The 17,314-nt window shown below is 47.7% G+C and overlaps 3 protein-coding genes across 4 annotated transcripts; 1 reads left to right on the top strand and 2 right to left on the bottom strand.

The window, feature by feature from the left end:
* The first annotated feature begins 46 nt into the window (after positions 1-46).
* On the top strand, positions 47-2,565 carry LOC118514230 (transmembrane protein 209). Its single transcript, XM_036060933.1, has 5 exons — positions 47-190; positions 277-912; positions 983-1,592; positions 1,663-1,896; positions 1,963-2,565. The coding sequence occupies exons 1-5, from the start codon at positions 180-182 to the stop codon at positions 2,089-2,091; spliced, it is 1,620 nt and encodes a 539-aa protein (XP_035916826.1). The 5' UTR covers positions 47-179; the 3' UTR covers positions 2,092-2,565.
* On the bottom strand, positions 2,213-13,407 carry LOC118514241 (tubulin polymerization-promoting protein homolog). 2 transcript variants are annotated; one of them, XM_036060946.1, is made up of 4 exons: positions 12,990-13,407; positions 4,294-4,591; positions 3,172-3,357; positions 2,213-3,094 (listed from the first exon to the last, which is right to left on the bottom strand). In XM_036060946.1, the coding sequence occupies exons 2-4, from the start codon at positions 4,579-4,581 to the stop codon at positions 2,912-2,914; spliced, it is 657 nt and encodes a 218-aa protein (XP_035916839.1). In that variant the 5' UTR covers positions 4,582-4,591; positions 12,990-13,407; the 3' UTR covers positions 2,213-2,911. The 2 variants fall into 2 exon arrangements, with proteins under 2 accessions (XP_035916839.1, XP_035916838.1); XM_036060945.1 differs by lacking the exon at positions 12,990-13,407 and adding an exon at positions 4,701-4,877 and having other exon boundaries at positions 2,220-3,094.
* Positions 13,408-13,936: 529 nt separating this feature from the next.
* LOC118514222 (AFG3-like protein 2) lies at positions 13,937-17,209 on the bottom strand. Its single transcript, XM_036060920.1, has 6 exons — positions 17,003-17,209; positions 16,715-16,923; positions 16,157-16,635; positions 15,992-16,085; positions 15,616-15,923; positions 13,937-15,539 (listed from the first exon to the last, which is right to left on the bottom strand). Exons 2-6 carry the CDS (start codon positions 16,814-16,816, stop codon positions 14,063-14,065), a joined length of 2,460 nt encoding a protein of 819 aa, XP_035916813.1. The 5' UTR covers positions 16,817-16,923; positions 17,003-17,209; the 3' UTR covers positions 13,937-14,062.
* Positions 17,210-17,314: the final 105 nt, after the last annotated feature.

Genomic DNA, 17,314 nt, shown 5'->3' on the forward strand with positions numbered 1-17,314 from the left:
CTATAGTTATCTTGGTTTCAAATTTTGACGTTTGGATGTTTCCCGCTTTTCCTCATTTGCCGGTAGTTTGACATTTGCAAAGCAAAGCTGCCGCGGTCCGCCGGTATGCAGCTTTCCCGTATTCGTGTATTCTCCATCATTCCTTGATTGTGGCACTGCACGAAACGCATCTTAACAGCATGTCCAGCAAGTAAGTAACGAACGCTCGAAAATAGAAACTCATCTGTAGCGAAAGCGCCTTATTGTTCGCTCCTTTCTCTCGCTCTTTCCCTACAGTCCCGGTTCCCCGGTACAGTGCAGCCCGATCGTGAATCGGACGCTGGAACTAAATTTGAGCAGGAAGCGTTCGAAGGAATGTCTACGATGGGGCACGGTACACATACTGCTTCTATCCGTGGTGCTGTTCGACATTTCCAACAAGTGTTCGTACTCGTTCTCCAACCTGTACTACGTGGAGTACATTGCCGCTGCCATGCTGTCCTGCAGTATGGTGTACTACTACTCCTGCTACTTTTACTACCTGTTCAGTACGGAACCTATTCGTGGGACGGAGCAACAGCGCCGGATACTAAAGTTCGATGCAAACGATAGCTCCTTTATTACGACGCCCCCACAGGCGAAACAATCGGCCAGTGCCGACGATACGCCCATGAACGTCTCAACGTCGTTGTTAAGGTCGTTTCACGAAACTACCTTTTCGGTGAACTCGCCGCGGTGGGCGTTTAGCCGAGGCAGTCCACCCCCGTCAATGGATGCAACACGACCACCACCTATGGGTTACGATCGTAATGTATCTTACGAAGCGTCACCGAACGTAAGTGCCAGCTCGAAGAAGTTTTCTCCCGCACTGCGCAAGCTTGGACCACCCGGCGATACGATCATGGACGATTTGTTTATGGAAAACTATGCACAGTAAGCAGCACCGCAGCTGTTGACCGTCCAGTTCCCATCTGCTCACCATTGGTCATCTTTCTGCTTACAGTGAAGCCTCGATGGACAAGAGCATCAATCGGTCGCAAAAGGAGCAGGTCAACAATTCCGATGATTCGATAAACTCCTCCTTTGGCCGGTATCGATTTAACGATATGTCCTACCTGTTGAAAACATCCATGTACCAACTCTCGTCGTCAGCAACGCCAAGCAAGCAGTTAACGAAGGAGCTCGAGACGGGACCATACAACGCCTTCATCGACGGTAGTCCGGAGGGACTGAAAAAGGTGTCCGCTGCGCAACTGTCCACCTACGTCGGGAATCTGCGCATGTGGATATCGCTCACAATATTGCAACGCATCGAGGAGGAGATTAACGCCGTCGATCAGGCATTCAAGAGCCGTGGCTTTGCCGACATCCAGATCGGGAGCATCGGTTTGGAGCGGTTGAAGAAAACGGCCGAAAACCAGCAGCTGGTGACGCTGTACATCCCGCGTCTGCCGCTGCTTATACCATTTCTCGAAATGACCACGAACCAGGAGTATCTGGTGCAGCGCATTAAGGACCTTAGCAAGGGTAGCTGTATAGCAGACTACCGATGGAATTCGGGTTCGGCGTACAAGGGCGTAAGCTGGGACGAACATTTACCCACCGATTCGGCAGTGAGTGATACGCGCGCGCCTTCGCCACGAACAAAATGCTATTTTAAATGCTTTTTTTTGTATTTTACAGATAATCTTCCACCTGTTCTGCACCTACTTGGATAGCCAGCTGCGTCCCCTACCGCAGCCCGGCGGTCGCCCCTTCTACAATCGCTACGTAGTGGTAGGTGATAAGAAAACGACCAAGGAAACGCTCGCAGAGGTAAACGCGAAAAACAAAACCAAATGTGCGATTCTTTGCTCCAACCCGATGAAGCCCAAGTTTAACTTTGTTTCGGATGACAAAATACACAGCTGCTCCTACGTGAGTCTTTCCCGTCCGGTAGAGCGCGAAACGGCAATCTTTAAGTTCATTTTCCCTTCTTCCCAGGATCGAAACAATCTGTTCTACGTCATCATTCAATTTTTGATGTACATGAAAACTCACAACGAATGCTCACTGGAGGGAATTAATCTCGGCAGAAGTGGCATCAACATACTGTGCTGTATCGATGACTAACCACCAAACACCAATCGTCGGCGGATACGCGTTCACTGTGTAGGAATTGTGCTGTAAAGCTCCAGGCGTTGGTAAGTTCTCAAATTCCCGCTCCGATCAGATTATCAGATAATAGTTCGTGTGGAAGATTGTGTGTTGCAAATGATGCACGATTTTTTATTGGTATAAATGCTCAATCATATGTAGTAGTAGCTTCATGATGTTGGGCATGAATCGAAATGCCCATCTGAAATGGAACAACTGTTTCTTTTTTTGTTTTTTTTTCCAAACAACAGTCACCATTTTAATTTATATGTTCTTTTGATTCGCTGTTGGTTGAGATGCTCTGTTTCTGTGCGGTTCCGTCGCAAACACCGGTACAAATGCATGTAGTTTAAGGGCTTACACTAATGAATGTACGTTTAAGGACTAGACATAACATTATGTAGATGATGTAAAAGTAAGCTTAAAAACAGTCGGCACACAAACATCAAACGAGTGTATAGGTTAAAAATGTAACCAAAGGAAAGAAAACAGCTTTCAATAACAGGCCATGCAATGGAACAAACAGGAATACCTATTGCTGGATGGTTAAATTTTGATTCTCTCGGCTTTTGCTTACTTGCTTCCACAGCAAAAGGTAGGAAGGCTTGATCGAACCCCCGTTTTGCTCGCGTTTTTGTCGTTTAAATATATATATATGTGACTCTCAACGTCTAACGCACAATCGATCGCTACAAATTACGTTACGATGAAGCACACCGCTGGGAAGTTTGTTCAAACGGCGGCTAGAGTAGTTAGTTGAAATCAATGCCCATCCTCATCACCCGTCCAGCCGCGCTCAATGGGTTTTGTCGTACGTGTTTTTGTGCCCGTATCCCGAGACGTACCCGGACTGGTCGACGAGATCCTTCCGGCCCGCTATACCCTTACCCTTGCCAGTTTCATCGAACCGTTGCTTGTGCGATCCGGTGTATTTCGAAGTGTCCGTTAGGCGTGCCACCGTTTCCGCCGCTTTTCCCGGCTGCATAAGAGAAAAGCAAAAATCTGCGTTAAAAACTTTGCTCCATTTTTTTTCTAAATCTATTCGCGCCCCCTTACCGTTGCGTTATGGACACCTGGTGCACCACAGTTGGCCATCTTGGTCTTGATTTCATCCAGCTCGACCTTTTTCGTTTTGGCCAGATCTTCCAAAAACTTATTATAATCGTCGAGCGTCAGTTTCATCGATTTTAGCTTCTTGAAGTGTATGCCCGTATCGGTGGTTGTTATCTTCTTGTCAATAACCTGAAATTGTACGTTTTTATTGTTGTTGCTCTTTACTTGCTTACTTTACTTATCAGGCGCTACTACCGCCTTTGCGGTCTTGGCCTGCTGCAACAATCCTCGATACCGCTCACGGTTTAGCGCCGTGTGGACGGCCTAAAAAAGGACTTTACGGGCTGGGTCGTCCTGTGTCATTCTCATGACGTGACCAGCCCACCGCAGTCTGGCGAGTCTAATTCGCTGCACGATGGTAAGCTACATCGTACAACTCGTAGAGCTCGTCATTGTAGCGGCTCCTCCATTGTCCTTCCACACATACGGGGCCCAAAAATCCTTCTGAGCATCTTCCTCTCGAACGCGGCTAAGAGGGCTTCGTCCGTTTTGGACAGAGTCCATGTCTCAGAGGCGTATGTGCGAGTACTGGGACTATAAATGTTCTGTACAGTCCCAGCTTCCTCCGTCGCGACAGGTATTTAGAGTGGAGAAGTTTCCTCAGGCTGTAGTATGTAGGCCGGTTGGCAGCCACACCCTTGCGCGTAACCCCAGATAGGTGAAGTTTTGGACGACTTCGAAGGTGCGGTCACCTATCTGTACATCACCCCGTGCGTAAATCAGTGTTTGTTAGCAGGGCCGCTGGTGGTGCCACCATCATTTTGGTTTTCGCCTCGTTATTCTCCAACCCGAGGTTCTGTGCCACACGCTCGATCCTTTTTATAAGCTTCTGCTACATAGGAGAGCCTCAAACCAATTTAAAACGTTTAAAACGGAGACAGGCAAGCCCATCTCCTTGGCGCAAGCCCTTGGTGGTAGCAAAGGGCCCCGAGAGTTTTCCCTCCACCTTCACCTGGCATGTGATGTTGGCCATTGTCATTCTTACAAGCCTGGTAAGCTTGGCCGGGATTGTTGCTCTCAGTATAACATTATCTTTAGCTGAAAATACCTTTGTGGTTTGCTCACCTTCGCCTGTTTCATCCACTTGTCGCTCTGGGACAGCGTGAGATGCTTGCCGTCCGATTTGGTATCGCCAAACTTGGAGAATGCTCGGAACTGTTCCTTGAAGGCCGCTGTAGATACGGCCGGTTTTGCTGCAGCACCATTCGCCGATTCTTTTACCTCGGCCGCCGGTTCTGATGCTGCTGCCGCTTCCTCCTTTGGCGTTTCTTTGGCATCCAGCGCCATTTCGGCTACCTCAACGGTCATCTTGTCCACGACGTCCGTGCCGTTTGGTTGCGATCCGTCCGCCATATTGTGGGAGCTTCGTGGGGAGAGATGGAAAATAGAGGAGAACTCATTTATTGGGGCTTCTTTCGCTTGCAACAGCAAAACACATGGTTTCAATAGGGCGAGTCCCCTCCACTACCGACCGATGATGAACTGCGACATGCGTGTACATGCTTATCTCACACGGTTGTTAGTTTATGTTTGCCGGAAAAAAAAAATGTTACGGGCACCGTGAAAACTGGAGGATGAATCGCCTCTCTGTGTGTTACCACCGTTCAAGTAGCTCGACAAGTACTGGTCCTCCCCGACGGTGGTGAGTGGCATATCGCAACCGGCTGGAACGGTTAATTAGCACCCACGGTGACACGATTGCAAATAACTAACATTTCCATGAGGCCATATACTTATGTGATGCTACTGCTTCTCTCTGGATTTCTACCTTTTCTTTGAAGGAGAAACTTGCCTTATGACACTAACATTGGACAAACCAGACTGTAACATTTTCTACAAGGCCTTACACATGGAGAGGAGGCGTGCGTTCGCCTTAAAGACAGGTATAAGATGGCTTTCATGCTTGGTTAGTACAAACTGATCCGATTACAGTCTAGTCCAACACATCCTGGTGGCCTAATTTACAAAGCATACAATCAAGTTTAAGTCGCTGAACGACCTCATCAGAGTTCTCCGGAACATCCGGACGCTTCCATAGACCACATGTCAGGTGACGCGTGTACGAGTACCATAATTGAGGATGCCAGTACTGACTGGCGCCCCTGGAGACCGTTACAAGCTGCTCGTCCAAAACTTTATTCATGAACCACAGTGAAGCAAGCAACAAGTGTAAACAAGTACCGGTTCCCCGCAATGGGAGGTGTTGATCGATCGTTGTAAGTGTATGTCACAGCGTGACGGAAATTGGTCGTTATACCCGGTAATCTCGACCCAGCCCAGGTCGAGGCAATGAAATGGTGGCTAATTAGCACCAACATTAAGTAAACACTCACTCGGACCTTGCACTGTCCGAGTTGCAGGTTTCCTCATGCGGGACAGTGCCAAAAGATGGCAGGCCACAGGTGCTCTAGGAGACCGACAATTTTCCTGTGTGGCATTTCCCGGGATTTAAACGGCTGATCGCATGATGTTTGGTGTTTAAATTGAGTAGTTGTCTTCCTTGGCACTACAAACTCGAGGGAGGTCTTGATCGGTTATTTTTGACACCCTTATGCAGAATTCGGACGGGATTCTAACCGGAGGTTAACAACTGGCACCACTGGCAATAGTCTACCCAACATGTTGTTTAAACAAATTTAATGCATTTTCAAATACCAATATGCCCAACCTTATTTTTTTACGGTTATTAAAGCAAATAGTGGTATTATAGGAGATACTGATCTGTGCTAGGGTAGGGCCACAAGAGGCAATAAGTAAATATATGTACAACCGTTGCCTGCTTCCCAGCTACAACAGCAGCAACGGCGCATTTCCCATTATTGTGATGGATGATGCGTCCGTCCCATGAAGCTAGTTCGATACTTTACTCATTGAACGACCACCACATACTTTACATTACATCATCGGGCAGTAGTGGCCATATGCTTGATCCTCCATTCCCCCCCCCCTCTCCCTTCATGCTAGTGATGGTGATATGCGACCTTCGCATCAAGCAAAACCCTCCTGTTTCGCCCTCCTGGAAGTCAAGTAGCACGGTTTACGTGGTCACCAAAACAAACAATATAAATTTAGATATTACTTCACACTGGCTGGGCACTCCGCACCACAACACCCGGCCAGGGCAACGTAATCATCATGACGGGGATGTTAAATTATGCGAGACATCAACTACATGTTGCTTGGACGCTGTTCATCCGTTAGCCGCCCCGGACATCATCATAGGGAGATCGAGTGAAAATTTTATGGGACAAAATTTGAAGATTAATAACTCATTCAGAAGAATTTGCGCCCTTTTTCACTTCGATCAAATACCTTACAAGTGTTTTTAAAATTTTCTATCTCTTGCCAAAATCTTCGTTCTATCACTTTGTTCTGTTGAGTGACAATTTCTGTCATACGGTTAAATGGACGTGCAAACCCTGCACAATTGCTGTTGTCATTTTTGACGTTCTTATTTTGGCGCCTTCAGCAGCCATTTTGTACATAGTTTCTTTTTCTTTTTCCATCCTTAATAAAGTTAGTTCGTAAGCGTAGCTCTCTCTGAAGTGTCGTGTCCATATAATTCCGTCCGAATTCCACAAAAATCTCATCAGGTTATGGGCCCAGGATTTCGTGTATGACGGTTTATAGTTGCTCTAATAAAAGTGTTGTGTTTTAAAAATGGAATACGAAAACGAAACCGTGCGCGTCCCGCTTTTTGATGGTTCGAACTTCGCATCTTGGAAGTTCCGGATTCAAGTGGTGCTCGAGGAGCATGATTTGCTTGAATGCATCCAGAACGAGATGGAGGAAGTGGAAGAACTTAAAGTGAAAACGGGAGACAGTGACGCCGCTGGTCAGGCGAAGGAAAAGCTGTGTGAAAAGCGCCGGAAGAAGGAACGACGGTGCAAGTCGATCCTTGTATCGCGGATCCATGACAACATGCTGGAGTATGTGCAGGACAAAAAGACCCCGAGAGCGATTTGGCTTGCGTTGGAAAAAGTGTTCGAGCGTCGCAGCACCGCGTGCCGGCTCCACTTGAAGAAAAAGTTATCGACGTTTCGGTACGAAGGGGGCAGTTTACAGGATCATTTCCTAGCATTCGATCGTGTTGTGCGTGATTATAAGGTCACTGGGGCAGTGTTGGAAGAGATCGACGTCGTTTTCCAGTTGATGATGTCCCTTGGGCCGAAATACGCGACGGTTGTGACGGCGCTAGAGACAATTCCGCAAGAGAATTTAACGTTAGAGTTCGTCAAATGCCGGCTCCTCGATGAGGAAGTTAAGTGCAACGATTCGAGTGTAGTGGCTGTTCCGATGAAACGAGAGTCGGCTGCTTTTGTTGGAAAGCCTAAAGTTTTTTCGAAAAGGCAAATGAAATGCTTTGTTTGTCACAAGCCTGGACATAAAGCGAGTGATTGTCCTGAAAAGAAAATGCAGAAGAGCAACAAAAGCAAAGGCAGTGCGAACGTGACGGAGAAGAGTGTGTGTTTTGCCGCCGGTTTGGTTGCTGTAGAAAGCAATGAAGAAGAAGGCAAAGTACAGTGGTTTGCTGATTCGGGTGCCACAGATCACATGGCGAATGATCGAGAACTGTTCGAAGAATTGGTGCCTTTGGAAAATCCGATTGAAATAGCAGTGGCTTTGAACGGAAAGTCTACGATTGCGCAATATTCGGGAACAATCAAAATGATTGGAAAGATCGGAAACCGACGACGTGAGTGTACCTTGAAGAATGTGTTTTTTCTTCCAAACCTACGGTGTAATCTTTTTTCGATCAGGAAAGTAGAGATGGCCGGAATGAAAGTTGTTTTCGAAAAAGGTTGTATAAAAATTCTTCGTGGTTCGGAAGTGATCGCGTGTGGTTCTCGTCATGGTCTCCAATATGAGATGGATTTTTACCGGAAAAGTGATGAGAATTCGGTATTGTATTCATGTGGAAAGATTCTGAAATGTCATGAGCTTTGGCATGAGCGCTTCGGTCATCTAAGCGAGAAAAACCTGGAGAAGATTATATCCAAGAACATGGTGAAAGGAATGTTCAAGTGCGATGGTGATAAAACGGAAACAATCTGTGAAACCTGTGTCGATGCAAAGCAAACAAGAATGCCATTTCGTGAACGCGTAGACAAACGGGCAAAACGTGTGTTGGAAATAATACACAGCGATGTTTGTGGTCCGGTGACACCAGTTGGACACGATGGAAGTAGATTCTTCGTTAGTTTCATCGACGATTGGAGTAGATTTGTGGTCGTGTACACTATGCGCAGGAAGGATGAAGTCTTTGAGTGTTTCAAGTTGTATGAAGCAATGGTTACTGCCAAGTTCGGGGTTGGCATTTCGCGATTAGTTTGTGATAATGGCGGGGAATATCGTAGTGGTGAATTCGACAAGTACTGTAAAGAAAAAGGCATCGTAATGCAGTGTACAATTCCATATACACCAGAACAGAATGGCGTTTCGGAACGGATGAACCGTACCTTGGAAGAAAAGGCCAGGTCGATGCTGTTCACGGCAGGAGTAGACAAGAAGTTCTGGTGTGAAGCCGTGGAGACTGCCGCGTATCTTGTGAACAGGAGCCCAGCAAGTGCCATCATCGATTGTAAGACGCCCTATGAAATGTGGGAGGGTAGAAAACCTGATGTTTCGATGATGAGGGTTTGGGGTAGTCCTGCGTATTGCCACATACCGAAAGAGAACCGGAAGAAACTAGACAAGAAGGCTTGGAAAGGTATTTTCCTTGGGTACCACTGCAACGGATATAGAGTCTGGGACCCGAACCGTCGCAAGGTTATCGCTGCCCGAGATGTCATCGTCAACGAGATTGGAGGTGCTCACAGGCAAGTGGGGCACCAAAAGCATCAATCAACAGAATCTACGGATGACGTGATTCGTATGAGATCTTCAGCAGATGCCGATTGTCCAACTGATCTGGCTGAAGAAATACGACCGGAAGCAGAGACGGGCACTGAATTCGAACCAGCACTGGAGAATGATGAACCTGAGATGAACGAGACCGTCGAAGAATTCGTAGATTGCGATGCAATCGCCGACGAATGTGAAGACTCAGCAGGGGTTGATCATCGTGCCGTGTCTGAAGAAAACAACACTCGGAAGCGTGTGCCACCGTCTTGGCAGAAGGATTACGTGATGAATTTTTCTGCTTATGCTTTAAGTGCTGTTAGTTATGTCGAGAACTATCCAGATTCAGTTGCGGAGATGCGGAAGCGTGACGATTGGGACCAGTGGAATGCGGCTGTACAGGAGGAGATGCTTTCTCACAAGCAGAACAACACCTGGACCCTGTGCGAGTTGCCCGCAGGTAGAAAGCCTATTACTTGCAAGTGGGTGTTTAAGATCAAGAAGGGTGAAGGTGAAGCTCCTGACAGGTACAAAGCAAGACTCGTAGCTCGTGGTTTTACTCAGCGTTATGGCTACGATTATGCTGAGACGTATGCTCCAGTGGCCAAATTGGATTCTGTAAGGACAGTGCTAGCCGTAGCAAACCAGGAACGTCTGCATGTGCATCAGCTTGATGTGAAAACGGCGTTTCTTAACGGAACACTACAAGAAGAAATCTACATGGTTCCTCCGGAAGGACTGTCCATAGGATCGAAGAAACTTGTTTGCCGTCTGAATCGTGCCTTGTACGGACTGAAGCAAGCTTCTCGTGCATGGAACGAACGGTTCCATCAGTTCGTCACCAGGCTTGGTTTCAAGCGCAGCGAAAACGATCAGTGTTTGTACGTGCGAACGGTGAATGACGAACGAATGATCCTAGTCCTCTACGTCGATGATATTCTCATCGTTGGACGAGATGTGGTGGCGATTTCGAAGATCAAGAGCTGTTTTAAGAACGAGTTTGCGATGTCGGATTTTGGTGAAGTGAGCTGCTTTCTTAATATGCGTATTGAGAGGGATGTGGAGAAGCGGTTCATGAGGATTTCTCAGCGAGGATATTTGGAGTCTCTTCTTCAGCGTTTCGGCATGGAAGATTGTAAACCGGTCTCCACACCAATCGAATGCCATCTGAAGCTGGAGAGAGGAATTGAAGCGGAACGAACGGACTACCCTTATCGTGAGCTGGTTGGGTGTTTGGCATACGTTGCCCACACTTCGAGGCCTGATCTATGTGCCGCAGTGAACGTGTTTAGCCAGTTGCAGAGCTGTCCGACGAATGAACACTGGTGCTACTTAAAGCGCATCTTGCGCTATGTGAAAGGCACTCTTGATGTGGGACTCGAGTTTAAAGGAGGACAAGCTGAACCTGCTTTGATTGTTTTCTCAGACGCCGATTGGGGAAACGATATCAACGATCGACGATCGATGAGTGGCTACATCCTGCGAGTGTTTGGAGGTACAGTGGCATGGTTAACGCGTAAGCAACAAACAGTGGCTTTGTCTTCTACTGAGGCCGAGTTTGTTGCGTTGTGCACGGCCGTCTGTGAAGGAATATGGATGAAAAGGTTGTTGGCAGATCTCGGAGTTGTCATCAAAGAACCTGTGCCATATTTCGAAGATAACCAGTCATGTATGCGCGTGGCGGAAGAGCCACGGGATAGTCGTCGAATGAAGCATGTCGACATAAAGTTCAACTTCATCCGAGAACAAGTTAAACGTGGCGACATAACCATCAAGTACGTTCCTTCAGAAAAGCAGTTGGCGGACATCATGACGAAGGGGCTACCGCCTGTAGCATTCAAGCGTCTTGTGGAGGAGATTGGAGTGCGAAGTTCCAGAAATTGAGCAGGGGTGTTGAGTGACAATTTCTGTCATACGGTTAAATGGACGTGCAAACCCTGCACAATTGCTGTTGTCATTTTTGACGTTCTTATTTTGGCGCCTTCAGCAGCCATTTTGTACATAGTTTCTTTTTCTTTTTCCATCCTTAATAAAGTTAGTTCGTAAGCGTAGCTCTCTCTGAAGTGTCGTGTCCATATAATTCCGTCCGAATTCCACAAAAATCTCATCATGTTCCACCTGGCCTTGGCGTGGTAGTATATTCAATGTCAGCAGAAATGATGTCATGCTTTTTTCGAGGGTGGCTGGTGATATCAGAGAAGCATGTCCGTAAAGAAGAAGGTGTTGGTGGTCGGTACGTGCCATTCGCAAGACTCGGACGTGTAATAAACGATGCCAATTTCTTCTTTTTTTTTACTACAAAAAAGTAAGATAAACGGGCCCCATTCGGCGTCGTATGTTCTAACTCTAGACAGGGCGGTTCAACAAGAGGTTAATAAAGCGACGATAAGTTCGCATCAGATGATGATGACGATGATGATGATTGGAAGATAACAATTGTTTGTAGGTCAAGTGACAGAGACAGTGGCGCGGTAGAGCTGCTGAACCATGGAAGAACCTTGCAGTCGATATCATGTCGAGGCAATAGATTTATGAAGCTATTTGTTTTTTTTTAATATATTAAAAAGCCGTTAAATTACCGTTTTACTACAGCAAAAACAGCTTCTGTTAGCTTCTGTTCGCAAAATACACACCCCAAGACATGAGTCATCCCGGAAAATGGCAGAGAGAGGAGTTCTGCAGTCACATAAAGGAGAAAAAGGGATTCTTCAAGAAAAAGGATCAAGTTGCCTTTGCCACTGGAAGGTGTGTCTGTGTGCGTTATACATAACCAACAACACACTACGAAACCCGCCAGTGTGCTCTCTTCCGTTTCTGTGGTAGTATTTTCATCGCCTTTCTTTCTCGTACTGACCTTTGGCGCACATTGCGGAAGCAAACATTCTACCACCCCATCGTGTTGGCGGTGGTTGGCGCGCACTTTCCCTTTCTGTGCGCATATCCTTTGCAGCGACTAAAACGTAAACAAAGGCTCGTCCGCAAGACATTTTTGAACGGCGAAGGCGAGGCCTATGTAACCGTTCCGAACGTGTGTGACATTTAAACATTGGCCAGCACACCTGTTCCTGGTGACGATGGTAGAAGGTGGGCTAGATTATGTACGACGCGGTCAGCAGTCATAAAAACGAAATCAAATCCTTTCCACAAGAACGTGCAAGGATAAAAAGGCGGTCGGTAGCCGCCGGGATTGGGGTTCGCGTGTTTCTGGTCCCTATTATACGCCTGATGTTAGATTAACATTCATTTAAATGAGCTCCGGCCGGATGCGTTACGCTGCAGCACTAGGTTTGGTTCGCATTTGAATTGCGTTTCCTATTTTTTTGTTTGCGTGTGTTCACTACGTAACCTTTCCTCAACCTCCCATCCTGGCAAGGGTATCTCGCACAAAACAGGACACTGGAGCAAGGCAGTGTGTGGACCACGCATCGAGGCTTACAGTAGGGGGTAGGTTCTAGGCTTCCACCCACTTTTGATTCTCGGTAGGGACGGAAATCACGCCTGAAATCGCGCACGGTGGAAGTGCGACATTGCGCATGAACAATTATTGATCGGCGAGGACGGGCAGCAGGACGACCGAGATGCAAAGGGAGATTCATCTCGCGAATCTTCTCGCGTCATCATCCCAGAGGCAGAATCCCGCTCTCGAGCGGCGTACGAGCTGTGCAGCTGCCTGTTGTGCTTGTTTTGGGAGTTTTCGCTTTTTGGAACTGTTCCAAACAAATTTCACTCGCAAATGGTGTTTCATCCTTTACACAAACACGCACACACTTATGACGTCGACGGTTATTCTTCAAACAAATTTCATCCATCGTGCAGCAATGAATCTTTTCGCATTTATAGTTCATCACAGTACACATTGGGGGTTTGGTGGAGGAGAGGATTGGCTGTGGCCTTTTTAGTTTCTTTGCTTTTCCATTTACCTTCAAACTACGACGCACAATGTAAAAACAGAAGATTTTTTTCTAAAGATCCGGAAACTCGGTCACTTCGAATATCACCTAAAACAATGCTTTGGACCAATTGGAACTTGAGGCACAGTAACAACTAATTTGTGCACGAGCACGAGAAGAGACGACACCGCTCTAACCACAGGAACGCGCGCGCGAGACTAAAAATCCTCCGGACTAGGTGTACTACACGAGAGACGGCGTGCGGCTGTACTAACTCTCGTGGTTGCTAAAGGTAACGTGCACCAGCCGCGCACGAACGGGACGATGGGTGGCGAACACTCGTTTCAAGCGTGTCAAACCTGCTAAACAGTTGACATTCATGAGTCAGATTCATCCTCAACGAATGACGAGCAATCGTCCAAACGGTGGATAGAAGTAAATAATTGCAAAGAGATATAGTTTTAATGTGCCCGTGCAAAATTTTGACATTTTCCGTGACACAAACATAATTTTAGGATAGCCATGATTTCTTTCGGTATGTTGGTTGGGGTTCGACACCTTTGGCGGGTCTCCCTCCTCAGTGCTTCTCAGCTGAATGCTGCACTGTAGCAGCTTCATGTAAATTGATAGTTTAGAGGAAAATCTATATCGGTTAACGGAAAACGTACCCTTGAACAAACCGAACATTAATACTAATAAGTACTTTTAATAACTTTTCTTTGATGAGAACAGTAAAGTATTGACCGATTTTCAAACATAACCTTTTTTTTGTCTTTTTACCTTTAAAGCGTTTTTTTCTACTTAAGCATGGAAATGGTGTTAATTTTCCATCGTAATGTGTTCTTAGGTAAAACCATAATGTTTAAGCTACAATGGTAACCGTCGCCGGTTTACTATTTGGCCTAGAGAAAATAAATCATTTTTCGCTTTTTTTTACACTATTTCATGCTCTATATAAATGATAGATTATTTTGAACTAGAGTGTATTGCATCAGGCCGTCGCACTCGCGATAGAATTTATTTTCTTCGTCCCGGACGTTTTGCAGAACACAGCTTGAATGAACTTTTCGCTTGATCAACTAGTAACATGCTCACCCCCAAACTTACGCCTTCACCTTGCCCCCATCGTCCCCCTTCACGCTCGTTTCCTTCTCCTGTACCTTCTCTTTGTTCCAGCTAGCCAACCCGTCCGGTAGCGTCGTGTCCTCCTCGAACGAACCCGTACCCTCCACAAACTCTTCGTACGTCGACTTCTCGGGGAATGGGCGCTTGCCGAGCAGCTCGATCATGTCGTCCCGGCTGAGGATCTCGTTCTTCAGCAACCGTTCCGCCACCTTCTCCACGTCGGCCCGATGCTTCGTCAACAGCGCTTTCGTTCGCACGTACGCCCGGTCGATCAGGGCCCGCACCTCCTCGTCGATGATCTGGGCGGTCTGCTCCGAGTACGGTTTCGTGAACATTGGATCGCCCGGCTGCGAGCTGTCGAAGCTCACGTTGCCGACCTTTTTGTTCATGCCGAAGCGCGTGATTTGTGCGTACGCACTGTCGGTAATTTTCTTGAGATCGTCCTGCGCCCCGGTCGTGATGCGCTCGAAGAAGATTTCCTCCGACACACGCCCGCCCAGCGTCATGCACATGCGATCGTACAGCTGTTCCGTCGTCAGCAGGTACTGATCCTTCGGCAGGTACTGCGCATACCCGAGACCCTTGCCGCGTGGAATAATCGAAACCTTTAGCAGCGGGTCCGAGTGCTCCAGGAACCAGCCACAAACCGCATGCCCGGCCTCGTGATACGCAACCGTGCGCTTCTCCTCCGGCGACAGGACATTCGTTTTCTTTTCCATACCGGCAATTACTCGTTCGATCGCTTGCTCAAAGTGTTTCATTATGATGGATTCGTTTAAATCTCGCGCCGCGATCAGTGCCGCCTCGTTACACACGTTCGCAATGTCCGCGCCGGTAAAGCCTGGCGTAAGGGCCGCCATTTTGCGCGCCAAATCCGTCTTGTCCAGGTCCGTCTTGAGCGGTCCCAAATGCACTTTGAAGATAGAGGCGCGCCCCTTAATGTCGGGCGCTGGCACGTAAATCTGTCGATCGAAGCGTCCCGGTCGCAGCAGTGCCTTGTCGAGAATGTCCACCCGGTTGGTGGCGGCCAGCACTACCACGTTGGTCGTGGTGTTAAACCCATCCATCTCCACCAGCAGCTGATTGAGCGTATTTTCCTGCTCCGAATGGCCACCGAAGCTTTTGCCGCCACGCTTTCGTCCAACGGCATCGATTTCATCGATAAACAGAATGCACGGTGCGTTCTTCCTGGCCATCGCAAACATGTCGCGTACCCGGGACGGCCCAACACCAACAAACATTTCCAAAAACTCCGAACCCGACACGGTAATGAACGGGACGTTCGCTTCCCCAGCGGTCGCCTTTGCGAGTAACGTTTTTCCCGTACCCGGTGGACCGGTCAGCATTGCTCCCTTGGGGATTTTCGCTCCAAGATCAATATACTGTTGGGGGTTTTTGAGGAAATTAACAAACTCCATAATTTCGATCTTGGCCTCCTCGCAGCCGGCCACATCCCTAAAACGAGAAAAAAAATGTCCGGTTCAGTTCCCGAGCACTGTGCGAGAGTATTTGGTCACGGTCGGCCACTTACTTGAAACCGACGTTGATTTCATTAGCATTGATTAGCTTTGCGGTCGATTGCATGACACCGCCGAACAGACCACCTCCGCGACGTCCACCCCGACCACCGCCCATCATCTCCGACGAGCGTCGCATCATGTACACGAGAAAGCCGATAATGAGCAGTGTCGGCAGCAGACCGGTCAGGCTGGACGCTTCGAGCTCGCTGCGATAAATCACCGGGACAAAGTTGACCGGCTCGATGTTCATGTCCGTTTGCACACTCTCCAGATTGCGCTCGAACGAGTCCACGCTGCCGATGTTAAACCATAGGACGCCCTAAAAAGAAAAAGAAAGTTTCATTTGTAGCATTACGCCACTTCCGCAAAGGACGGGAGGTCCCATACCGAAGAATCTGTAGCATTGCCGGGCGTTAGCTTAACTCGGACCCATTTTTTGTTAACCACTTCCAGCTTGTCAACGATGCCACGGGCGAGGTAGCTATTGGATGGAAAGAAACCATTTCATTAGGACAGGAATCAGGAGTCAGTATCCGAACAATTCACACGTACTTGTTCACGAATTCCTTCCACGCTATTTCCTTGTAACCCATCTCGAAGAAAGCAATGGCCGATATCAGCGCAATGCCAGCCAACGCACCAAAGATCAACATTTTCTCCTTATCGCCATCCTCCCCTCCACCGATAGGCCGTCCGGATCCGCCTCCACCACTGGAACCACCCTTCCCGCGTGCCGGTTGAGGCGAAAACATGCCCAAATTCCAATCATTCTTTCGAGACGATGCATCCGGCTGCTGGGCGGCGGACTGTTGTTGTTCGGCCGCTGGACCATCTGCTTTACTGCTGCCGGCACTGTCACCAGCTTGGCCCGCTTGCTTTTGCTGCAGGCCGGCACTGGCCGCAGCACCCGGTGGTTTGTAGTACTTCTCGAACCCTTTCGGTGGCTTCTCACAGAACACTTGTATGCGGTGAATGAATTCGTTCCATGTTTTGTTGCTACGCGACTGTAGGTAGCTGAGGCTGCGGATGATCTGTGAGTTTGGATTTGGATGAAAGCGTAGTTAGAGCATCGTCGGCAGTTCGAATGCTATCCGGTGTGTTGTTGTTTACCTGTTCACAGTCCTGCCCATTCACGGTACGGTGCGGTGGTCGGTTCAGCCCGATGAGAACGGATTCAAGCTTTTTGGCTGTCGTCAGGACACGATAGGCCATCTTCACTGGGATCGAGGTGATGGTGCTGGATGGGTTTTTTTTATGCGTTTACTATATCGTACACATACAAACTCTCCTCCCTAGCTGCAGCAAGCCTCTATAAAGTACTTTAAAACATAATACACTTTATTACACAATCTTCGCAAATTCTGCAAGCGCGCTGCGTGTTGATGAAATTCGGCTTACAAGTTTCGTGCGTGTGTGGTGAGCTGTGATGAGTTGAGTGATGAAAATTGTGATGGGCTCGTTTAGATAGAGCGAGACCGATGGCGAGACAATAGTTTCGCAATCGATTAGTTTGTTGTTTCAGAATTGCGGGAGTGCAACGAAAGGATAGTAGTAATATAAAGAAACACTGTGTGAAATATTTGTTTGGTTTTGCCTTCGAAATGGAACAAAAAATAGAGAGTATTCTATGTCTCAAACTTTGTTGAAACGAGACAGATCGTTTTCTGCGCGGTGTAGAAGAGCCATAATGTGCAGTTGAACGTGTGTGTG

The sequence above is a fragment of the Anopheles stephensi genome, chromosome 3 (genome assembly GCF_013141755.1).
Source record: "Anopheles stephensi strain Indian chromosome 3, UCI_ANSTEP_V1.0, whole genome shotgun sequence".
NCBI lineage: Eukaryota > Metazoa > Arthropoda > Insecta > Diptera > Culicidae > Anopheles > Anopheles stephensi.